Raw genomic sequence first — 25053 nt, 5'->3', positions numbered from 1 at the left:
CTTTAGGGTACCAGTTTGCCAACCATCTGATAAGTCATGTGGATTAACTATAAAAGGCACTGTGAACTGAAATTCAGTGGGATATGATATGGGAAAAGGCAGTGAAATTCAATGGAATATTATTTTTACAAGCACCTGCAGGTCCAGGCCTTTGTCCAATACACAGGTTATGTTATCTCTGTGATTAAAATACGTAAAATTCTGAACATCTTTCAGATTAAGTTAACTTTCAACTCTATTTTATGTGTCTTCAATGGTGTGGGAATGTCACCTATCAAAACAGTGCAATATCTGCAATCCAGTGCTTCTGTGATGTCCCAGTGCCTCTGGAAGTAAAATTTCCCTTATGAAAGAAGATGGGAAATGTAATGCAAAGGTTGCTGCTCAGAGCAGAAACATTTTGCTTAAGAAAATATAACCGTTCCCTTGGAAAGGAAAAAAGCCAAAACAAGCAGTATATTTACTAATTATAAAACACGTTGAAATTAATCAATCTTACCTCTTGGTCCCAAATGTTTTTAAGTGAGAGGATGCTGTAAATGGTCAGTTGCAACACATATTTACTCTTTGACTATGTATACCTTGGACATCGTAAATAAAATGTAATTTTGATGCACAGCTCTTTTCTGAGTCCTGGTACACCATGCTCAACAAATATTTTAAAAAGTTTTTATAATTTCCTGAAGTCTCAGTACTTAAATGAATATTACCTGTTTAGAACTAAAATAACCATGTTTCTTTGTGATGAAAAACAGAGGTTGGAGATGAAAAAGGCTATTAGCCACTGCTCTGGATTTGTGTCAACACCCCAAAGTCCCTCCTGTGAATTTTGAAGTGTTCAACCCATTTGAGTTCTAGATGTCCCGAATAATGAACTTTCTATGCTTCATTTCAAACACTAATCTAGCTCTTAACATATTACCAGTTTCTGCAACATAATAAAGTTATGCTTTCCCTATTCTATTTTCATATCCTTATTGACAGCACCACTAAAATTTCTTTTCCTTTCCATAGATACCCTTCATGCACCTATGTTGTGTTATAAACTACTATTGTCTTCCACCTTCACCCCTTTTCTTTCAGCTAAAGTTTTACATCTGTGTTTGAAGTTGATACAATTCAAGTGCTTCACCTTAGACTGAAACGATATTGTGTGAAAGACTGCAACAGTACTTAGGATAAACTAGTTGTTTGCCCATGTAATGTATCATGTTGTTCTTTTCCACTGAGGATACACCCTCTTCAAGGATTTCAAGACTTCTGTCTGTGTTTGTGTGCACTTGGACATGTGGAGAAATGACCACAGATCTGTCCCTCAGCTCTTGGCAGAGAAGAGCTGTGGAAGCAGCCCCTCTGGGAGAAACATCTTGCTTCTCACATGGCCATAGTTTTGAAAAAAACCCTTCAGGTCTCTAAGATCCTCAAATTTTCCTTGTATTGCAGAGACACCACAGAGTTTGTCTTCACCACTTATATTTCTCTGGGAAGCCATACTCATAATTTCTGTCAGAATTACCTGAGCCTTCTTTAAACACAGACAGGACAATAAAAATAAGTTTCATTCTAATAAGGCAAAGACTCCTATTCTTGATTGAAAAATGGAAAACACTTTTACAAAAGAGAAACACATCAAGAAAATACAGATGACAGACTTGACATTTAGAGTACTTTTGTTTCCCCCCTTTTATTGAATTTGGCAATTGTAGGTGTGGCAGGATGTTTCAAACCCAGAATTATTTTCAGTGTTTTTTTAACCTATTATTTGTTCCTCCCTTCTACTTCCCTGTCTGCTAAATAAAGAGATTCTTTCTCTCCCACAAACTTGCCCTGTCACTTTTAGCATCAGCACAATTGCACAAGAAAATGTGTGAACATTATCTTTTTTCACTTAAAATTCAAAGTTTTTAGGTAAAATACCTACTAGTAGTTAGCAAAATGAGTTCACAATCTTGGTTCATCTTGTAGCAGAGATATCAACAAAAAATTATAGGAGTATTACTATAGGTGAGCCTTTTGTGGGGGAGTGTTCTGCAGATCCCTAACTATACGCCAGATACTACAGTTTTATGGCTTTCAGTTTCTATTCATTACTGAAAAATAAAAAAGTTCATATGCAGTGCATGGCTATCACTAAATAAAAAAAACCCAACATGCTTGGAAGAGGTGGCTTTGAACTGCATTCCAATTCACCAAGTGGCACTCCTAGAAATCACAAAATAGAACTGCAGCAGTCATATTTAAGAAAATATATGAGAAACAAATCTCTAAATGTTCTAGTTCATAGTTATGTGAAGTCATCTGCAAATTAATTATATGCACGAGGTTATTTTGATGATGAAAATGAAGTTATATTAGTTGGGCTTTTCTGGCTGATACTTTTTGCTTTGCTGATCCATCACTGTTGCTTTGTGTTGATGTGTATTTTTATCACCACCATCAGGCAGTTGATTCCTTCTCTGAAAGGGAATCTGGGCTAATGTCACTTTGAGTCAGTAGCTGATACCTCAAAGAGAGGCAAGGAGTCCTCAACAAAAGCTCTTTGTTCGTTTGTGGAAGTGCCGTATGAAGGTGAAATTTAACACAGAATAAAAGCTACTGACCTGCTGGGCTCAGATGAAGTGCTGCTTGGACCAAAAGTGGAATTCCCTCCATCTCTGTTTATTCTCCTTTTACATTTTCCTTTCCTGCCTATGACAGGCAGTGGCTTTGAAGGTTGGCACACTTGCACATAAAGGCAAATGGTAAGCCACTACCAAAAAATGTCAGGAAAGTAAAGCTGAGCTCAGAAGATAAGGGGGAACACCATAGAAATGTGATTTTATAAACTCTATTCATTCAAAAATACTGTCTAACAACAGCTATGGTCAAACACAGACTATGGAACCCATGTTGAAACAGATGAGTGGAACAACTCTCATCTACACAAGAGCTGATCAGCCCAATTCTTACACAAGTCTGGAATTTCAGGATGGTCCAGAAAGAGAAAAGAGCACATCTTTCCTTGCTAACCCAAGCAGGTGTCTGACCTATGCTGTGAATTTAAGAATTCTTCCACAACAATGCTGTTGCATCCACAAATGTTTCCTTATAGAAATGCTGAATCTGTTTTTCAAGGTTGCTAACCTATTTGCCTCAATAATATTTAGTGACAGTGAACTCTGCAAATTGATTAAATCCTTCATGATAAAAGTCCTTTGTTCCCTGTTGACTGCTTTGAATCTGGTGCTTTTCAGTTGCACTGAGTGCCCCTTTTTATCTCAAATTATGCATGAGGTAAATTGGAACTGCCTTTCAGGAGACTCTTTGGAAAGGAAGGTGCAAGGAGGAGTTACTTGTTTTTTATAAATCTTGCAAGAATTTATGCTGATCTTCTCCTTTCCAACCAGAATAATTTCTGCTTAAATGGATCTCCTGCCCCAGTCAGCTCCATGTTGATAATAACTTGCATTTGCCCTGGACTTTGGCAGAGTAAATAGATAAGGAAGACCTTAGTTCCAACCTGAATTAGGCTATTTCATTTGCAATGGGTTCAGTCCTATATTTTCCACACAAACAGTAACTGAAACTGTCAGTCAATAAATAAAATAAAAGAGCTCTAAGATTAACACCTGATAACGTGAAAGGCACAAGACTGCAAAGAAACTTTGCTCTTGTAGCTCTCCAAGGGCCTTGTGACATACAATTAGAATAACAGAGAGTACTTTTTGAACAAGAATTCGAACATGAGGGGAATGCGATGATGTTTCAGCTCCATGTAGCTGTGGTATCTGCAAATAGAATGGAAGATTAAACAGGAAAAAAAACAACCCTATCTAACAAAGCAGTTATTCTGCTGAGGCCTTCAGGTGACATTTTAAACCACCGGTGACCATGGAGTATCCAAAGGAAATAAAAGATAAAAAAACCTATAACAAGCTTGTTGTTCCATTGAAGGGTTCTGGAGATATCATCAAGCCTTGCTGGAAACAAAAAGAACTAACAAAGTGAAAGATAAGACTGATGTACCTGCATAACAAGCCTGCTATTCCACTGAGAAATTTCGGTGATACTACAAACCAGGAAAGCTGAGTTAGGGTAGTTTGCAGTTACAACAGGATCCCACATTATGTCAGTGCAATTCTTTCACATGACTGCATTTTTAATACAGAGTGCCTGGAACAATTAAACAATTTTCTTTTTGTTTTGTTGTTTAAAAAGTGAAATGGAAGGTTTATTTTGTAAGTTGCCTATCATGTTTCTAAATTAGAAACTGTAAGGGGAGTGAACTGTCTGCAAGTGTGAAGCACAATTAAGCAGCCCAGTTGAACTACCAATTTTAGTAAAAAACCTGGCTTCACTCACTCTCCCATTGGTGCTGGCCTCAAAAGTTTAAGATAAAACAAGGCTACAGCAAGGCAGTTCCAAGAGAGAGGGAAAAAGCTGGAGTTACCCCTCAGCCGATGAGGACTAACAAAGGCTGCCTCAAACTATTGAACGAAACTGGAACCCAAGCGGTATCTGAAATGGATGCTAACAGCAGGGAGGGGAGGGGAACCCCAAGCAAGAAAGTGCAGAACAGACAACTTCCTTCAGGAATGATAAGCAGAGGAGAAAGGATAAACCAAATCTTCCCACCAAAGATGTAGATTATTGCTGCTGATGGCCAAACATGGAAGTGCCAAGAAACAATGACTGAAAGCAGTGATCAAAATGCTCAGTTTTTACATTTCTAAAGGTTTTTGTATTGTATACACTCAAGCATCAATCACGTTATTAGACCACAAAAGAGATGTCAGATCAATGGCTGTATCGGAAACATTTTGAATGACAGGCTGATAATGGAACAATTCCAGCCTCCATACATTATTAAACACGTACTAATGCTGCTCTTTCAGTGCTACCCTTACAGACTCACACACTATTCTCCCTCTACAGTACCTTTTTTAAGAGCAGACCTAATTGTAGATGAATAATACATAGGAAAAACAAGACTTACTATAATAAATAATAATAAACTAGTAAAACAAAATCAAGCTTTAAACCAGTTGTCTATCTTCACGTTATGCCTTCTGGCAACAAAATTTCATTTTAATACAATTGTAGGAGCTGAGACTGGGTTGTCAGCCTTAATCAAAATATTCAGAGCTATTGCTTTCTTGCTGTAATCTTGACATAATTTAAGCTTAGATTTTCTTTATGTATTTGCCCATAGCTAGTACACCCATGTAAATGCTTTTTGCTCTTTTTGAGTGAAGAGGTATGTATGAAAAATACATATAAATATGGCAGAAATCACCCCTCTGGCAGATTGTCTGCTTAACTCCAGATTTCAGGCAGACTGGGGAAGTGATCAGAGCAGCACACGTGCCTCTCAATTCATCAGCAACAAAAACTGTATTTTCACTGGCAGAAATCAATTTCATTTTCATAAAGGCAAGAAAAAAATATGTTCTTGGTGGATGAAGCACAAAGCAGAGTAACTGGGACATGCAAATGCTGTATCAATTTCTCTCACAACACAGGAATGTAGGGTCGAGTTGCCATAAATGGCAGGCCTTTACCTCCTCTCTCCCTCCAGTGCCCTATACCATCCTTTGGCATTGGAATTAAGCAAAGATGGATTTTCAGCTTTTCACTTGGCCTGGCATCTTGATAGCCTTAGTACATTCTGATTAGGGAGTGCTTCATACAGCAGAGATGTCTAATTTTATGCACAAAATTCAATGACAGGTAAGAAATAAGAAAGTTGAAAATATAATAAAATTAAATTAAATGCGCATTCTTTGGGAGTTTTGATAGAAAGAAAACTTCTTGTCCCTATTCATGGCATATGGTTTCCTAAACAAAATTATTTGTGTTTTGAGGGGAAGGCTTTACCTAGCACAAGGGAAGTGCAGCTGACTATGAGTGAGTCTGTAGTAAAACTACTTTGTTTTGGCTGCTGAATTGGATGCTCCCAGGTGAAAGTGAACAGCCCTGCCAGCATTAAGCCTGCCCTGGGCTAGTGACCAAATAATCAAGTGGATGGAGGCAGCTGCCCCCTGGATTCTCAAAGGTTTTAATGTGTTCTTCAGGGCTCAGAGATCAAAACTCAAATCCAGTTCTTGGAGTCAAGGCAGGAAATGGCAGAGGCTGCTGTTACTCAGGTCACTTGCCTCAACAAAGGGCCAAAGAGTGCTGCTCTGTGAAGGGAGATGGAATGGCTCCAGCCTGGACAGAGTATTTTAATCTTTCAAGGAGCATCCAAGGGCAGAGTAATTCCCACAAGATATGAAGCTGCACAGGCCCTTATGCCATTTTGCTAGCTCACTCACTAGAGAACAGATTTTCTGTTGAAGCAATGTTTTAGAAACCCAGTGTTCATCCTGAATCAGGGAAGTGTGGAAGAGGTTTTGAAGTCAACTCTCACTTAAGTGACCACAGGGGTCTGTTTCAGCTGAAAAATATGTTATATTAATTAGCAAAATGCTTTGTCTAAGGAAGTGAACATATGAAAGCCTTCCAATAAAAACTGCTTTGCATACTGCAAGCTTTTAAATTAAATTGGGACAGAGTTACTGCCAACAGTGAGCAGAATTATTTGTGACTTTTTGCCTTGTTTGCCTAAAAAAACCTGGCTGGCTTCTTGAAAGGTAGCCGGTGGCTCTTTATGGCACTCGGTTGCACAGTTTCACGGATAAAATTGAAAAATATATTCATAACATAAATGTATCATTTATGTCTTTTATCTGCCATAAAACCTAGTCCTGCTGAGGTACTCACAGTAGCATGGCTTGGACTTGGCACAATTCTTCATGCTTTTTGCTCTCAATGCTCCTCTCTCTGGACCAAAAGTCAGAATTACAAATAAATGAAGTAAATACAGCTCTAAATAAATCATATCTCTAAATCGGTTGTGTTCCCCTCGTTTTTTTTCTGTAACAGAATACATGCTGAGGAATGAATTTCACATCTGGAGAGATACATCCAACAAAACTGCGACTGGCAGGCCAAATCCTGATTTCTGATGAGAGGAATTCCCAACAGGAAGAATTCTCACTGACATCCATGATTATCCTGCTTGCATGAGTACTTTAACTGAATATGGTGCTGATGCTGTTTTTAATCAAAGAGAAATCCTGTATATGATAAAACAGGGTGTCATTTGAGACATTTGAAAAGCCTATGGATATTGTAGCCCTCATCTATCATTTATTCTTTCTTGCTCTTTAAGTTTCCTACAAATGACTTAGGAGTTTTACAGATAGCAATCATAAACCTGTATGGTATACCTCTGAACATATTTCAAGAAATTATCACATGGAATGCTGTGATCTTGAAAGATAAAACTGTGTAAAGAGCTAGGAAAAGAAAGATTTCCTTTTGTTTGCAATAACATGAGTTCAGGATCTCATTGGTGCCTACTAGATGACCCACTGCCTCTCAGAGTCCTTCTCCTGACTCCCCAGATGGATTTGTTACTGTAAGCCCTGTACGAGGGCTCTCAAGTCAGAAGAGAACATTAGCTGGGAATTTTCTAGTTTGCATTAAGATTGCGAGACAATGAGCACAGAAGACAATATCTGTTAAGAGTTATAGAATTGAAAATGACAGGCAGAGGAAAAAATTCATAGGAACTGCCCAACAGCACAACCAGAATTCATTTTCCATTTCCTTGCCTTAACTTTTAATCAAGCTTTTGAATCACGGTAATTACACATGCAGAAATTCTCACTAGTCCAAGTATTTCCTTCAATTTCATGAGGAGAAAAATTCTGAGATTACCTTTGGGATGTAATTCCCACTTCTTTTGATTGCTGAATGCAACATTTAAAATATCAGGAACAAACAATAAACAATCATATTTAAGTTTTGTAAAAAAAAATACAGAAGTCTTAGATCTTAACAAAGATTTTTTTAAAGAAGTGGGAAGAGACACTGGAGTTAGAATTAAATTCTACAGACAAAGATAAAAGGAGGTGAAGAGAAGAGGATCAGGGAGAGACCCAATACAGTGGGTCAAATAACTTTGTACAGATGTAACTTTATCCAGTACTTTATTCAATTAAAAAAAAAGTTGGAAAACTGTTCCTGTAGATTAGTATCAAGTAGAACAGTGGTGAAACGAAGGATAAGTGATAACAGAGCATGATATATAATTACATGTTTCATGTAATTATTACATAACAAGCATGTGTGCTAAAGATACAGAAGTGCAATATGTATGCCTGTACTTTTACAAATATTTACATTACATGCAGTGTGCACACATTCACATATCGAACCACCATGTACTGACTGCAGTTGCTGTATTTTGGGAACTTTTCAGAGAGCTTAAATGATTTTAATTAAGAGGGGTTTTTGCCTTTCTCTGACTCTGGGGGAGTTAACTGAGTATGGCCCACACAGCTTAAAAAGAAAAGAATTGTTGAAATATGAATGTTTAAACATGATATACTGGAAACACAGCTGGCCTTGACCAAAAATCACATTTCTAAGCCTGGAACAAAATACATATGGCTGGCTGCTAAGGTTTCAAAGTGAGTAGTGGATCCTATCACAAAGCCAGAACTGCCCTTTCCCAGTGGCATGAAACTTTCTAGACTGATAAACAATTTCCTATTAAAAAACAATTTGATAGAGCAGTACTTCCATAATTACATGAGAATTAGTACAGATAATTCCTCTTAAGTACAGAGCAGGTTTAGTTGACCTACCATTTTACTACTCATACTAGTTTGTCTTTTCTTTTCTGTAATAACTAATGCTGACTGTATGATGGTGAAGCACTGAAAAGCACTGAAAAAAGTAACAAATTACCTTAAGAAACTCAGTCAGCAATAGATGCCTTGCAATAGAGAAACAAACAGTGATCTTACCGTTCCTGTTGTGCCCAAGGAAAGGTGGTTCATCTGTTGGGTCAGAGGGCCCATCATGCTTGCTGGCTGCATTGACATAGTGTGGTCCATTGTTGGTGTTATCACAGCACCCTAGAAACACACATTATTTACAGTTCAACCTCTCTCTTATATTTAAAAAAAAAAAACAAAAAAACACTCTCTAAATGAGTGAACCTGACTGAAAACTTGACATGAATCTTAAAAGAGACTAATATATCTGTCAGAAGAAATATGTTTTGTTCCTGTTGACAACCAAGCTACACACATATATTATTTGTACTGCTAATGAGGCCATTTTATGTCATCTCCAATTAAGCATAATTTTTTACTTCATTGCTCCTGACAAACAAATGCATATGTTCTTTCTATGATGAATGCTACTGTACATTGCAAAATGCCTGTCATTTCCATTTTTCCATAACCTATATAGAACAATCTTACAGACAGAACACATATGTCCCCAATTTTCTCTGACTTCTAAAACCTTCAGTCTCAGAGATCTTCAACCTATTCTGGTAATTATCTTGGATTTCTCCAGTCTCAGTTAAGAACCCTTACTCACGACATTTTATAGCCAATTAAGTAAGACTAGCTACTGACAGTGAGTTTGGTAGTGACACCCATTTGAAACACATACACCATGTTTAAAAGCATTTTTCTTCTCTGCATGAAAAACAAAAACATTAATAACAAAGAGCATATGACTAAAGCAAGAATGAGACTTTGACCAAAAAATGAAACAAAAGACATGCCAGAGGAGCTTTGGAGAGAGAGCTTTTTTGTCATTCATATTCCTTGGTTTTTGGTCTCCCACTCCCCAAGGACCCATGTTGGCAACATCATGCCTTAGTGAAGTGTTGATTCTCTTCATTTCTAATCTGTAAAATGCTATTTCCTGTGTTGGTTAGAGAAAGTCAGTCAGAAAGATTGGTCCGCTCTTTTTCTTACAGATAGTGAAATAAGGAAGTATTTCCAGCTAGTTTTTCATATGAAATAATAACTTTACTTTGTATGCATGTTTGCGTGCACACATCACAAACTTGCACAAAGACATTACATCTGCTACAAAGTGTGAAAAATGTAGATGAGTATACTTGCTCAAAAAAATTGACTTTTTTCCCTTGGAGAATACTGAAAAAATCCACCCACACACAAACCTGTTTAACCAACTTGTAAAACAAACTTGTTTCAAAGCCCACAGCACACCTGTTCTTAAGTGTCTGTCTCACATTTACATAGAGCTATTTTTACCAAGGATCAGATTGGAAACTAAGGATTTCAAATTTTCAGTTGCAAATAAAAATAAATAAAAATACGAAATTCTGGGGAAATACCAATTCAATTTTTCCTCACCTTCCAGCAATATTTTTTCTCTATGCACATCCTATCTGAGAAGTATAGAGTCAGCAGGCCCTGTAACCACATTCCTTGCATGCAGCGCTAAGAAGGAGGTAGGCTCATTTTGGTTAGTCCTTTTTGTAATACCTTCAGCATATGAAATACATACACACTTGTTTTATGTCACAGAGTGCATTACACTTCTGGCATTGAGAAGAGTCCCTAGAGAAATCTGACAAATTACAGAAGCTAGCCTCCATGGAGTATCTGTCATGATTCCGAATAAATGCTTAGAAAACAAGCTGATCAGATTGCATGTATCAAACCTGCAACACTTGCCACTTTTGCCACCTTCTTGGCTACATTAATTTGCACTGATTTACACAGATTAACTAAGTCTTCCCTTTGGGTGAAAGAGTCTAAAAGCAAATCTGTGGGGCATACACCCATTCAGCCCATCTACCAGTCCCTGCATAGCACATTCAGTGCAAGAGTACGAAGAAGAACCAAGCATAAGGAAAATAATGTTCTTGCTTTGTGCTTGACATCAGTGCCATGGGATACCAGGCAGCCTGATGAGGTCTTAGGGTTTGGACTTCACCTGCACTTTTTGGTTATGATAAGAAATTGTAAGCTCTATGCTCAGAATGATCAGCACTTTTGCTGTATCAAACCATATGTGCTCAAACTAAATTTTTCAATTGATAAACAGTTCTCAGTTTCTTCTACAAGTGGCTGTCTCCTTTGGCTAAAATATGGAGAATTGCCTCAGAGCAGACAAGTTGACAGACAAGTTGAGCTCCCACTTGCGATGTCAGGGAAGGTGATTCTCCCCATCTTCTCCATAATGGTGAGATCCCACTTGGACAGATGCATCCAGCTCTGTGGGCCCCAGGATAAAGAGAATGTGGACCTGTTTGAGAGGGTCCAGAAAAGGGCCATGAAGATGATCAGAGGGCATCAATATAAGCATCTGAAGAGAAGATGTCAAGAGCATGGAAGCAGGCTCTTCTCAGTGGTGCCAAACAATAGGACAAGTGGCAACGGGCAGAAGATGATGCACAGGAAGCTCCACCTGAACATAAGGAAGAACATCTTTACTGTGCTGGTGACTGTGCACTGGAACAGATTGCCCAGAGAGGGTGTGGAGTCTCCCTCACTGGAGAAATTCACAAACCCTCTGGATGCAATCCTGTGCCAAGATGCTTGTTGTGAAAGTATGGTTGGAACAACTTGCTGTGATTGCTTATGTGACAGACTGATAACTATTCCTGGGTATAAATTCAAGAACCTGGAAATAAGGAAGGGGCAGTGGTGAAGGTAGTCTTATGATTTAGTGCAACAAATGCAAGTGCCAGACATAAAGTGGAAAAATCTGAGAGCAAATGTCTTTCAGCAAATAAGTAAGCAAGACAGGTATTGCAAACAAATTATTTAAAAAAAATGCGGACTGGAGACAAAATACATCAAGGACAAAAAAATTGCTCAGAGATAGCAGACATATTATTTTCAAATTGAATATATATATATAGTCCTGTCCCCAAATATACACCATTTCATACGCTAGAAAAAGAAGCTGGGAAAACAAATCAAGTATTTGCATCTTTCCTAAGACAGCTTAACATGTTTTAAGCTGACAGTTACCTAGAGCAGAGAATTACATGCATTTCCCAGATCATTAATTCACCAGTTCAGAATCTTCTTGTGATCACGTAGGAAAGAAATTATACTTAATTAAGGAAATATCGTCTGGTTGTTAGGGCGACACCCAGTCTCCAGACCATAATGCGTCTCATAATACATGCTGTCAAGTCCATTCATACTCAATTTATTTAGCTGTAGAAGACAACAATGTCTTGCATCAGATGTTGCCATCAGATTAAAAGTAATTTGATTCTTTCCAGCCTATAATACGTAGTTGCTGATAAACACCCAGTTGGCCAATGGCAAAGGTTATAGCAAACATATTGTTTCATCTTCATCTGTTTGGATGTCTGCTTTTACTGAGTTTGTAAATATATAGAAAGACAGCACTGCAAAGTATTACTGAAGGCTCAGCTTTGTTGAGCAGAAGAAATTATGATAAAGTTTTTGCCACTGTCTTTGCCAAAACAAGTAGTACGCCTGTCAATTATTTAGATCTCTCCTGTTGCCTCAGTATGATTACTTCTTTTCTTCTTTTTTTTGTAATTCCCACAAGAAACTGGTTACTATAATGACTTTTAAATTTGGCAAGATATTCTCAGCACATGATTTGTCATACAATCGTGTCGATGCTGTAGTGGATTTAAAAGAAATTAAGAGGGCAATGGTAAGTAAAAATGATACTATGTTGGTGCAAAGACACATGCCACCTTTTGTGTGTTGAAGGGTGGGAAAAGGACATCAGAAATAAAAAGTGTATTAGGAGGCTTTAGGAACAGAGAGTTCACTAGTTGAGCGATGCACTTAGGGGGCAGTGGGAGGATGGATTATTCAGTCACAGATTTCTACAATAATGAACTGTATTAAAGGCTTCTATTTTATTCCAGAGTTCTAATACTGATATTGGACTTAAGGGGAAAATACCAGCTGAATAAATAGTGTTTAAAGCTTACAGTAAGCATCTGTTTATTTCACAGTTTACTTTATTTAAGGAGTTTTAACAAGTTAACCACACTTACAAATTCTCCTTCGTAAATACTGGCCAATGTAAAGCCAATAAACATTACAGCAGAAAACTTACTTTTCAGATTTGTTTACGGACGTGTTGTGCAGACATATAAGCACAAGGTCATTCCATCTGAAAATTCATTACCCTACTACCAAGTGTATGTCTTTACGTTATCGAGAACATGTTGTTTCTTGAGGTTTTATTAAACTGAGTGAAAGACTGACTTTCCTTAAACTTATCAGACACACACACCTATCAAGAATTAACGGGAAAAAAAAAAAAAACCATGCATACTTTTTTGCAGATAAATATACTCTTTCTGCATACTGAACAAATGATGGCTATATTTCAATTGATTTACTGTTCTGTCTAGTCTGTCTTGTCCAAACTCCTTGGGTTGCCTCTTACAGGCAGCAATAAAAATGGGGTCCCCTTGTTGGAACTGTGAGATTACTGAACTACTCCAAACTGGTTGGTAAGTGGCCAAACTTCTGTGACTATTGCAGACAGATTAAAGGTAGCTTTGAAATCCTCTCTGTCCTCTGTCATCAACTCTGCTGGGAATACTCGTTGATATCCCAAACTAAAGGAAAACCTATTTTCCCTTTCTCAATGAAAAGATAGCAATTGCTGTGGCATTTGCCAGCTCATCAGAGATTAAATCATGATTTGAGCATGGTGAAGAAGATCAGCAAGATCAGCTAATAATTTATGTTCTTAAAATCCAAGGATTTAGTTTCATTTCATTACATTGCTGAATTTTAAAGCTTGCTAAAAATGCAGTAAAGCAAGCAAGAAGCCCAAACACTCCACTAAATTAAAGCAGCTTTAACTTTGGAATAGGCAAACCCTGATACAGACCTTCATCAACTTTGAGCCTTGCTTCTGTACTGAGTACTAAACCACAAGTTCATATGGTAATATTTTGGATCTTGGGCATAAATTCAAATTCTTATCTGACATCACCTTCATAACTTAGTTGAATTTCCTTGGAGAAACAGACATATTTGCTTTCCCTTTCTTATATTTTTGCTGTGTGTTTGTGAACTTCTTTCTTCAGCTGAAAGTATATGTCACAGGTCCAAGAGAGTTACTGCCCAGAAGTAACCGGTTTTAAAGGATTAAGAATCCAAAAACAGTGTGTGGTAAATAAAGAACAAAAGTGACCCTTGTGTATGCATCACCTTTCTCACAACAAGAGCCAAGGTTTTTGTTTGATGGTTTCTTTCCCATTGTCCTTCCTGCCTTGTGTTTCCAGTCTCCCAGTTTGAAATACAGCTTTTGATAATATAGAGGTATAAGCAGTCACGTATTAATGCAGATTAAAGAGATATAGAAATGGAAACATCAAGATATAAGGAAAACACAGTTGATGCAATAGGAAGAGTTTATATTAGTAACTTTGTTCACAAATAAAGCAATACCTGATACTGTATTGTACCAGTTAATAAATGCATTATTTCAGGCAGTACCACATGTCAGTAGTTTTGGCTTCTACCAGAGTCGAAAAAACCAGTAAATTTCATAGCATGCCTCTGTCTGCTAATCTAAAAGGACTTAACAAAACTAAATAGCATTTATGCTGCAAACAAAAAGTTTCCCATGTCACTCAGTGCCTAAGGTGACTTTTGCATGGTGACTTGAATCTTTCCACCCAAAATAAGATCTCAAAAGAAAGGCCATTGAAGAAAATGACAATATTTATGAATATTTATGAAGGGAAAATATACTTGAGCTCCTGCAGGGACTCTGAAACAGACTGTGAGCCCCGTGCTATACCTTTGCCCTTACTGTCTGCACATGCAGGCTGGATCACAAGCCCATGTGCTTCTCTGTAGACTGAAAATCTGAAGTTTTCGTACCCTTCGTCAACTTACTCCAGGAATAAAATAAAATTACTGGTATTATATGCATGAATAAATAGGACTAGTTTTGCTGGGGCCTGCTATCAGGAAGGAGCCCACAGCAATTAGGGAATGATCTGTTGCAGTGGGGTTTGAGTTCCAGCAAGTACTGGAGAATGCAGAGAGACCATAGGCAGCTCTTGGTCCCTCATCTGACATATTCTAGAAGGGAATGAAAAATCACATTTGCTTATTTCCCTACTCTTCAGCTTATAAGTGCATTTGGCTGTATGATGGCTTTATGTTGCCACTCCACGTATCAGTGCTTTTGCTCTGTCAAGAACAGCCACTGCTAACAAAAGCATCCTCACAACTCTCAAGTAAGGTTTAGCATCTCCAGAAGACAAAGAAGAAACACAAAGGTGATGATTTGCCTGGGACATTACCACTGATCAAATCTTCTCATGCCCCTCCCACTATCAGATTTCACAAAAGAAATATCCAAAGATTTCAATCCTTGTCAAAACAAGCAATTCCATTCTCTTTATATTCTTACATATATATTCTGATGTGAGTGAAATCCTTCCTCCACTGTCTCCCAGCAGCTGATGTGCCATCCTAGTAAATGGGAATCAGGAGTCTCTTTCCTGTGCACTAGTTTTTATCAACATCAGAACAGAGCTTCATCTATTAAAGTTAAATCCAAGTAATACTTCCTCTCAAGCAGTTATATTGTATTCCCTCCCTTCTTGCCTATAACCAGGTGTGAAAATTGACTTAATGGCACATCCTAGTTCTAACAAGGTGATAAATGGATATTATCAAACAGCACAATTAAAACACAAGCCAGCACCAACCAGTCTTTAGATTAAATTTTCACTTGCTTGCCTTAGTGGGTTCAAATGAAACTTTCAAAAAGCATGCCATATTTGTATATTCAATAGTTTGATTATATACAGACATATATATATACAAAATTACACATGGGAAGACAAATTATATTGCCAATTCTATTACACTCACTCAGGCCACAAAGTTTTTTCAGTATGTGGATAGTTTTTTTTTTAAATGTTTGCAGCTCTCAGTGCAGGATTTATTATGGCAAAGGTAATTAAAAGCAACAGTGACTAGTTTTTAAACTTCTTGTTCATGAGCAACATTTAATGAGCAGTGAGTACAAACCTGTGTTATTGGTTGAAAATACTTGTTTTATTTCACTCAGGCAAACATGTTCCTAAGATGAGAAAAATGCTTAACAGGAAGGTTTGCCTCCAGAGGTTTGTGTAGAGGTGCAGAGAAGGTTGGTGGCCTGAGAGCATGCAAGATGTGGTTTATGTGGTGGGACCTTGGCTCTCCCTGGGTCTCAAGTTTTCCATGCAAGGTGAGGCAGTCCCACCTATCCACGTGCTCCATAAAGGCAGGACAGCAGACATGACCATGTGTCTGACACACTGGGCTGTTGCTCTGCTTTTCTGGTGAGATTTAGTGCATAGGTCATTTGCCAGGCACAGAAAGTGCTTAACTGGGTTTGGGGAGGAAATGCCTGTGACATTTCCTCCATGTGCACTTCTAGCCTTGACACTGCAATGGCCAGTGACAGGGCAGCTGCTCTGATCTCTAACAGATGTGCTGTGTTTCGTTTCCTGCCCAAAACCTGGAGGGACTTGCACTGTGGGAGCTGTAATCTAACAGCTGAGCTGCAGGAAAAGATTCACTCATTAGAAGGACAAACACTGACAATGGAAGACATCAGAAATTATGAGGACCTGGCTATGAACAAAGAAAACAAAAAAAAAAAAAAAAAAAAAAAAAAAAAAAAAAGAAAAACCAAACCAAAACCAACAAAAACCAACCAGAAGAGCAGGCTGGTAATACAACTCTAGGTATTAAGGTACTATTAGAGGTAAGATAACAAAAATTACACCCTACTCAATAAAGAAAATGGTATGGTTGGGCATGGTGTTAACTCCACAATGCTACAAGAACTTAACACAGCCAGACCTCAAAGGAAATATCTGAAATATTTTCGGCTTTCAAAATTGTGAGGTGGCATCACTGAATGAAGTTCCAAGGAGACATACTGAGGTGCCAGGGTGGCAGACAGCAGAGTGCTCCTTTGTGAGATCCCAAATGCTTGACAGGACAATGGGAACAATGATCAAGGAATGGGTAAGTATCAGGATGTTTCCCAGCAACTCTGAGATCAGAAAGGCTCTTGCAAACCAGAATTTGTTAGTGATGGATGATACAAATAAGGTGGCTTCACACAGCTGCTCCTGGACTTCATGTCATCCCATCCAATGTCAAGCCAAAGGCAACTCTTGGACATCAGAACCAGCTCCTAGGCTAGGCCCAAATCTAGGCTGCACTCTCAGAGCCATGCTGATGTAAGGGCTACCAGGTAATCCAAGTACACAGCTGCATGGGGTGGGTAGAAAGCCACCTTTAAATGCTGAGGTTAGTGTTGCTCTATCACTCTGAACTCAGCTACAAGCACAATGTCCATCCTCAGTGAGGATGCACTATGGTGCACTGATATCTGCTGCCTATGTCTAAACTCCTTGTTGTGCAGCTCCTGCACAGAGGAAGATTAAAGGCATGGAGGATCTGAAAATTATGTCCTTTCCCTCCTCATCCCATTTGTCAAATTTAAAAGTTCTGGAAAGCTGATGAGGACCAGTAATATCCGCATAATCTTCACAGGAATCCTTCTTATCCTACCTATTAGGAGAGACAGATAGTAAAAGATGCTATAAATGAAACCCTGGGTGAATAAGGATGTTTTTCTAAAGATATGCTTCCGTTCAATAATAGATTGTAGACTTGAAGATGATAGACTGGGAAATCCTATACTAAGCCACTGTTCATGTTATGTATCAATTCAATTCTAGATCACAGCAATTCATATCAATCTTGAAAACTAAAAATGTGCCCTTATTAGAGAGGACAAATACAGAAATCTGTCTCTCTGTCATGTTCTGTTAGATTTGTAACCTGTAATGATAAACAAAACCCTTTCCCACACAGTAATGGAAAGAAAACTATTCCAGCCTCCATTTCCTCTCATTTAAAACACAAAATTTTCACAGCCTTCATGTCCAGGCCCAGATCCCAAATTGCATTTTAATTTCTGGACTTGTAACTCCTGTGGGGAGGCTATGAATGAAATCCACTCGATTCTGTATTGGGATTTGTCCTTTGACTGGTTAGAACTGGCTACCTGGCAGTGCCAGCTTTGTGACAGATCTCAAACCCAAGACTGAGGCACATATTTTCAATAGCCCCTTCTTAGCTCATATTCCATCATTAAAAGTAACATGAATCTACATATCATTCATGCCTCTACAAATTTTAAGTGTGATTTTTCTGACTCTAAAATCTCCAGACCAGTTGCTCCTTGGACTTGTCTCTGTACAAGGCAACTGCCACCAACACGCAGCTTTTGCTGCACCTGGACAATCCACCCCTCTTTGGATGATGCTCCCAATGACAGCATTTCAGTTTCTACATTGTTCTGAACACCTGATAATATAGGCACAATCTGGAAAAACTGTGGCTGCAAAAGTGTCCCCAACTAAAACTCCTCTCCCAAGTGCATGAGACCTCAAGAGGCCAGTAAAGCTGATGGCAGCAAGCACACAGAGCATGTCCTTCAAAGGCAGCTGCATTTAAATCAGTGAAGGTACAGCTCACACAGATGAAACAAAATTCAAGCCCTCAGCTTTGTGTCAACAGTCAGAAAATAGGAGTCTAGAGAGGGTGAACAGATTTTCTAAGTAAAAGTTGCATATTTTAAGTTCTCGTTTACTTTAAGGTACTTTCAGAGAAACCAGTCTGTGTATTGGAGTAAACACATAACATTTATGTCTACCTTCTACCAAAGACCTCACAGTGTTTTAAAACCTGTGTGATATGTAGAGAACCCAGGAGCTGGTCTGTTATCAAGGTTCTGGGATGGGTCTGGATCCCCATCCGAACTTTCCCATGTCCATGAGTGTGCAGACGGGGGGTAATATCTTGGGTTAACATCACCAGTGCAGGCCCAAAGAAAACAGGTGGCTCCAATCACACACTCCAGTCCAAACTGATCAAGACATGGATACATTTTAACTCTTGATTCATGCTGAGCAGATTTGAAATAATTATGAGAGAAAATGGGTAACTTGAGTCTACTTTGCTCCCATTGTCTTTTAAAAGAAAATGAAAATATTGAGGAAAAGCAATTCAAAAGCAACTCTTGTGAGTAAATATTCAGTGTGGAAATGGTTCAACTAGTCTAAGAAGTAAACTTGAAAAGTTCAAAAAGGTGTAGATTTTGGCTATTATTTAGCGAAAAATAAGAAAAAGTAAGTGATCCTGCAAGGATTACTTACTTTCGTTTTAATATATCTTTACTGATTAAGAATGACTAAATTGATATATTTTCCCTTTTGTTTTTTGTCCAGATAAAGTCACTCTTGGGCAGAAATCTTCCTTATAAAGTTTCAGCCTGGAGCACATTTTTACAGCTGAGTTATTATCCTTAAAATACGAGTTCATACTGGAAATGCTGGCAGCCCTCTTTACTATTTTATAGCAGTGAGCACAGCTGTAACATGTTAAATATGTTGAAAGTACATGAGGGAACAGAGTGGCTCAGGGGCCTGGTGATAGAATAGGGAGTCACAACGCTGGGTCACCAGGGTTGGTCATTGCTGGGACTCAAAGTCATTGTCAGGCAACAGCTGCTCACTTATGTCCAAGTACTGGCTGCCCAGAGAGAAACCCTTCACCCCAGAAATATACCACTGCCACTGGTGATGTCCAACAGCCTTCCCAAGGGCTGGGAGAGGTAGCAGGCTGCATCCCCACAGGTTAGCTCAAGGTGAAGGGCACAGCAGGGACAGACTTGTGTGGCCTTTGTCCCACATGCTGCCCAATCCACATTGGCTGTTTGTCACCAGCCTATGGCCACGGGGTCTTTTCAGGGCACTCCATTTTATCAGAAGGATGTTAACCATCATAGGCTGTTCCTTTCTCCACATTACTGGACAGACCCCATGTGTCCCATTACACTTCCAGTTTCAGAAGAATTTTGATGATACTGCTTAAATGAAGGCAGAAAGCAGATTACAAAGTACTTTCTCAGCTCCTCACTTTCAACAATGCCTAGAATGACCAAATTCATTATTATTACCTCTTTCTACATTCATAGACACCCATCTCTTGCTTTTTGCATCAAATTATAATCCATTTCAAGCCCAAAATAGTAGTCATTTTTTGCATCAGCAGATGAATGCAAAGAGTTCTGCATTTCTTAGAATCAGGCTGCCTGCTTGAGAGCAGCCTTGTGCACAAACCAAAGTAGCCAAAGCAACACAGGCAAATGAAGTCCATGTTTGGTGCTTCAGTTTTCTCTAAATGAATTTACTGGAGTGAATCAGAGAAGTCTCCCTGGTTTACACTCATCCATACATGCTGCAGTAATCTCTATAAAAAGCTTTGATTTATTATAGCTTTTTTTTTTGTACACTGCCATTTCCTATCAGCCACTGTATACTAGTCCATGTGAATGCACAGCAAGCAGTTGGATCCTGACATAGGAAAAAGATGCTCTTTACTTCTTTGTGGCTTTGTGGTTTCCACACACTGTCTGGTTTGTAGAAGTTTAGGTTGAAATCAAAGATTTTTTTTTTTTTTTGGGCAGCTTTCCTGAATTTCTTTCAGCTAGTAGCATATTGTAGAGGTGTTCAGTTTTCTCTGGAAAAAAATCTTTATGTTTATTTTCTCTGGCATGTAAAAATCAAACTACCATTGCGGTCAACAGTAATTTCAGAGTTTCTACGAATGAGCCAAGAAAGAGCAGTTCAAGTTTTTCCAGACTCATTTTCTAAACCCTACCTGAAGTAAATTCTTCAGGCTACAAGGCAGCTAGAGTGAACTGCCTACTACCAAATACTGCTCTGAAAATGTCTCAGACAACAGAGAGCACCTTGCTCTGCAGCCAGAGAAAAATAAACTGGCGGTTCACTACTGTGGTAAATATACCAGAGTTAATCTTTGACCCAAACTGGATGATCAGGCTTCTGTGAAGCACTGATCAGACAGCTGACTCTGCCATGGGTACAGTAAGATGTCTTTTACATGATGGTAAGAAGATCTCTATGCTTTGGAGGAATAAATCATAGAGCAAGCTAGAGAAAAAAAGGCCAGCTGGATGGTATACACATATTGCTGAGATGAACAGTAAATTATTTGGGAAAAAAACTCTGAGGGAGAATAAAACATTCTGTGAATCCAGGTCACACTTGGCACATAATTGTGACCAAAAGAATGAAAATTTGGAGCTGTCAGAAAGCAGTGTTTCCACCATATTTCAAAATGACATGTCATTTCAGAATTTATCTAAATTTGAAGGAAAGAAAAAAGCTTAAAATTAGTTCAATAACCCAGAAATGAAAACAGGGAGATTATAGATATTTCGTCTTTGTTCTTCTTCTCACCCTCTCCCCACTCCCTAAGTTCTCTCTGGGAGAGGAGTCAAAACAACATTTTCACAACTTTTTCCATGTCACTACCCTCTCCCTCTGCACATTTTCACTTGAAGACAAGTTTTAGAGCTATTATTTGGTTCTGCCCACAAAGCCAAATTTTATTATCCACAGAGTATTATATATGTAATAGTCTTGTCAGTCCTAGCCAGAGGCAAAGGGTAGCCTCAGAGGTAAAGGAAACAAGAAACATCCAAAGGAAGATAAATAGGAATGAGATGATAGGCAAATGGCTAATACTCCCATCTTTTGTTGAGAGCTGTGTGGAGAGAAAAATAGTGCTCTAATTAATTCCAGAGTGACAGGGACTCGAAGGCTTGGTTTTGTGCACTGCATGCTTGTGAATCTTTATTATATGTGAAACCCCTTCCTCCAAAAACCAAACAAACCCTTGTTTTGTCTTTGACATCAAAAGATGCATCATAACTAACAGCAGATGTTCCGATAAACTCCAGTAGAGACCAACCTCTTGGCAGCCACATTTCTATTCTGCAGTGACTTTTTCAGGCACACAGAAAATCCACTTGTGGGACTGAAAAATACATGAAATGGTTTTCTGGTAGTGATTCTTCTGGTATTTTCTGTTACTGTCGAGGAACTGCAGCATCCTCAAGGACTGTCTTCTGGTGTTGCAGTTCAGTGTCACTGCAAATGATTATAAATGCAGGGAAGGAATGAAAAGTGCACAGCTAGAAGCATTATACAGGAACTAAATGAGGCAAAATCTTTAGCAGAAGCTGTTTGCAATTGCAATGGTTCAAAAGTCTGTAATCCAACAATCATGGTAACATACAGATCTTAGAGAATTTGAAAAATCTGGCTTGAAATTCTGGCCCTGCTGAAATTAATTACAGTTTTGTCATCAACTGGAATGCTACCAGTATTTCACATTGTTTTAATCCTCTGAGACAGATGCCAAACTGTACATTACTGTGCAGGTATCCAAAAGATTTTTATACCACAGACAGATTTTCATTAATTAATTATCTCTAGCAGAGATGATTCTGCTCTTCTTTTAGATACAGATTGCAAATCAGTGATTTGGATTTTTTCAGTAATCCAGTCGTAAATTTTGTACCCCTATGCTGCCTGCAGACTTGTTTAATCAAGGAAAAAAATTATTTTATGGCAAGACAGCCATCTTGTCTAGAAGCTGAAGTAATTAATAAAGATAAGGACGACCAACCTTGGAACAGGAAAGAATCAAGTTTAATAACAACTTCCAGTAAGAAACCATCTAATAAATACTTGTTATGCACACTGAGAAGAATCCTTAGGCTGAAATGTTGTCATAAATTATTCATATGGAAGTTTTGGACTGTAAACAAATTTATGAAGATAATGATCTCTTTGCAATTCATGAACAAAAGTGGAGGGAGGGGTCAATCCCCAGAATAAACTGCGATGTATAAATCCACCAGCTGGAGGCATAAAGTACTGATGCAGAGATTCATTGCAGAAATTGTAAAATAATCCCTGTGTGTTTTCTCCTTCCAGAAAGACAGCTTTGAAGAGCAACTGCAGAGCCAAATAATTTAGCATATCCTCATTTGCTGTTCTTGACCAGAGCACTAATCACAAGTTAGAAATCAAAGCCTTTGGACTATAATGGGTGAATCAAATGAGAACTGTGCACAGCATTAGCCTGTGCCTGCTTAAAACTAACAGCAAGCAAGCGTGAAACCTTCGTCAATACAGACCGCAAGGGGTTGTTGCAGCTTTGGGAAACACTGATGTTCATTTTTGTTTGATGTACCAAACTGCTTTTCCTCAATTGAGGATTCATACTGGCTGACTAGGTGGTTTAATAAGCTGAATGAATTTCACAATGGCAAAGTTTACTTCCAGTACATTTATTTAATGGCTGAGGGAACTGATGAAAGGGAAATAAAAATCTGATGAGGAGAAAAAAAATTAGTCTAGAATCTAGACTCCCCCAGGACAATTTCTTGTGCTTTGTATCCTCTGTACTGACAGACAACATATTTGCTTTCTAGCTAATTACCAACAAGACTAAAATTTTACATCTTTGATGTGTATGAGATCAAAGAATATTAGGAAATAAAAGTAAGATTAACATAATTGTCTTGTACAGCTATAATAAATTATGACTACATATACAATCAGTCACCTCGCTCATCAGGAAGGCATAAACTAGAATCAATTGAACTATACAAGAATCTTGTTTAACTTTGTTGCCTCTGTAGCTTCTCACCTCTTCTGACACCCACCACTGGATCCCAGATGGAAAGCCAGGAAAGAGGCCCTCTCCCAGTGGCCTATCTGACACTCATAAGACCCACAGAAGCTCCTGTTTCAGTTGTTGAGCCCTTCAAAAAATGTAGCTGCCTTGTGCAGACACAGCAGGACAGCAGCAGGAGATGAACTAAAGGATTTCCAGGTCCAAAATCACATATCCCTACCACATGCTTGATACAAAGGATTAACTTCTATTTACTTTTTTCTTTACTGCTATTGTCTACCTAACGTGCACACACAGACTGGGCACCAAACCTCTCTGGGAGCATTTTGTTGTAGTGCAGCCTTCTCCTGTCACGTATGTAGGACACGATTCTCATCCATCAAATCTGTGTGACAGTTTGCATGGTCAATTTAGGAAAAAAGAAAAAAAAAAAAAAAGAGGGGAACCAATGCTTTTATATATGCCTGCATCTAATTCATCACTACCATGGCTGAAATAATGCATTATGACTGTTGTATTTTCTTTAAACTGTCTATGAGAACAATGCTGCCCTATAATAACTGATAAACACCTGGCTTTGATTGATTTGTCCTCAGTCTTTATACAAACAGCATGTTTGTTTATTCCGTAAGTATCTTAGTATTCCTACTTCCTCATCAGCTCAACTGTGAGGAAAAAAATCAAAGGCAGCCAAAAGTAACTGCCTTGTAAGAGTAAAATGAGGTAGGAATGTTTGGATCGCTCCGGCTCATTAAGGTGATGTGAAAGGTCTACTTCTGGCTAGGAGCTGCAAGCTACTCCTTCAAGCAAAAGCATTTTGAAGGTTTTATTTGTCATCAGGTGGCAGTGACAATGAAAAACGTCTATTGCACTTCAAGACAGCTGGTAATAAAGCAGCGCAGGGAACGACTGACAGAATAACAGTTACTATACCACTGTAGCTTCTACGTTTTTACAGCCACTCAGCTGGTGTTATACCATTGTATTAAAAGTGGTTTAGTGTATAAAGAACATTTGGTACAGAGGGGTTCTCTCCCTCCCCCTTTCTGTATGAGGAATCAGTGCAACAGAATTTGGGAAAAGGGGGTCTTTTGCTTAATTGAATTTAGGTATTTTTACTGTGTAGTTTTGCTTTAGTTCACACAAGGGCAACCCTGAAAATGTTTCTGACAACTGCCTCATTCAGCACCCTTGCAAGCAGCTCCCAACAAATCCCAGTCTTCAAAGGCACATTGTTTTTGTTTGTTCTCATTGTAACAGATGTTTTGTATCATGTACTTCAACGAACTAATTCATCTGCAGAGGACCGCCTACTCTGGCTGGTGTGCATCCAGCTGTGGAAATAGCTCAAGTGTCATCTGTGACCACTTTCATTCCATTCTTCTGACCTCACAGGATCTCAGTGACCGCATCCAAGCCCATAAAAAATAAACAGACCTGAGAACATCCTTTTAAAAAATTTCCAGCGGAGGAGTAATGCTACTCTAGGCAGGAAGCCTTTCTGGAAAGAATGTAACTGATGCTGAAGGAAGATTCACTCAGCTCTGGAAGTCTCCTCCAAAACATGTTGCTTTTATCATATGAACTACCCAGTCAATATTAAGAGGCACAGGAGCAATGTCATGTG

At 38.5% G+C, this 25053-nt stretch overlaps 1 protein-coding gene across 9 annotated transcripts in view; it reads right to left on the bottom strand.

Moving 5' to 3' along the window:
* RBMS3 (RNA binding motif single stranded interacting protein 3) overlaps window positions 1–25053 on the bottom strand; it is a 713047-nt gene that overhangs the window by 29578 nt on the left and 658416 nt on the right. For all 9 annotated transcript variants that reach the window (XM_085051163.1, XM_085051162.1, XM_085051159.1 and 6 more), the window contains one exon: window positions 8838–8948. In XM_085051163.1, the coding sequence (XP_084907289.1) occupies window positions 8838–8948 (111 nt within the window). The remainder of the gene's footprint in view (window positions 1–8837; window positions 8949–25053) is intronic.

This window comes from Lichenostomus cassidix, chromosome 2 (assembly GCF_008360975.1).
Source record: "Lichenostomus cassidix isolate B80296 chromosome 2, HeHo_3.0, whole genome shotgun sequence".
Taxonomy (NCBI): domain Eukaryota; kingdom Metazoa; phylum Chordata; class Aves; order Passeriformes; family Meliphagidae; genus Lichenostomus; species Lichenostomus cassidix.
The sequence above is the reverse complement of the archived record's forward strand: the minus strand, read 5'-3'. Positions and strand labels throughout refer to the sequence as shown.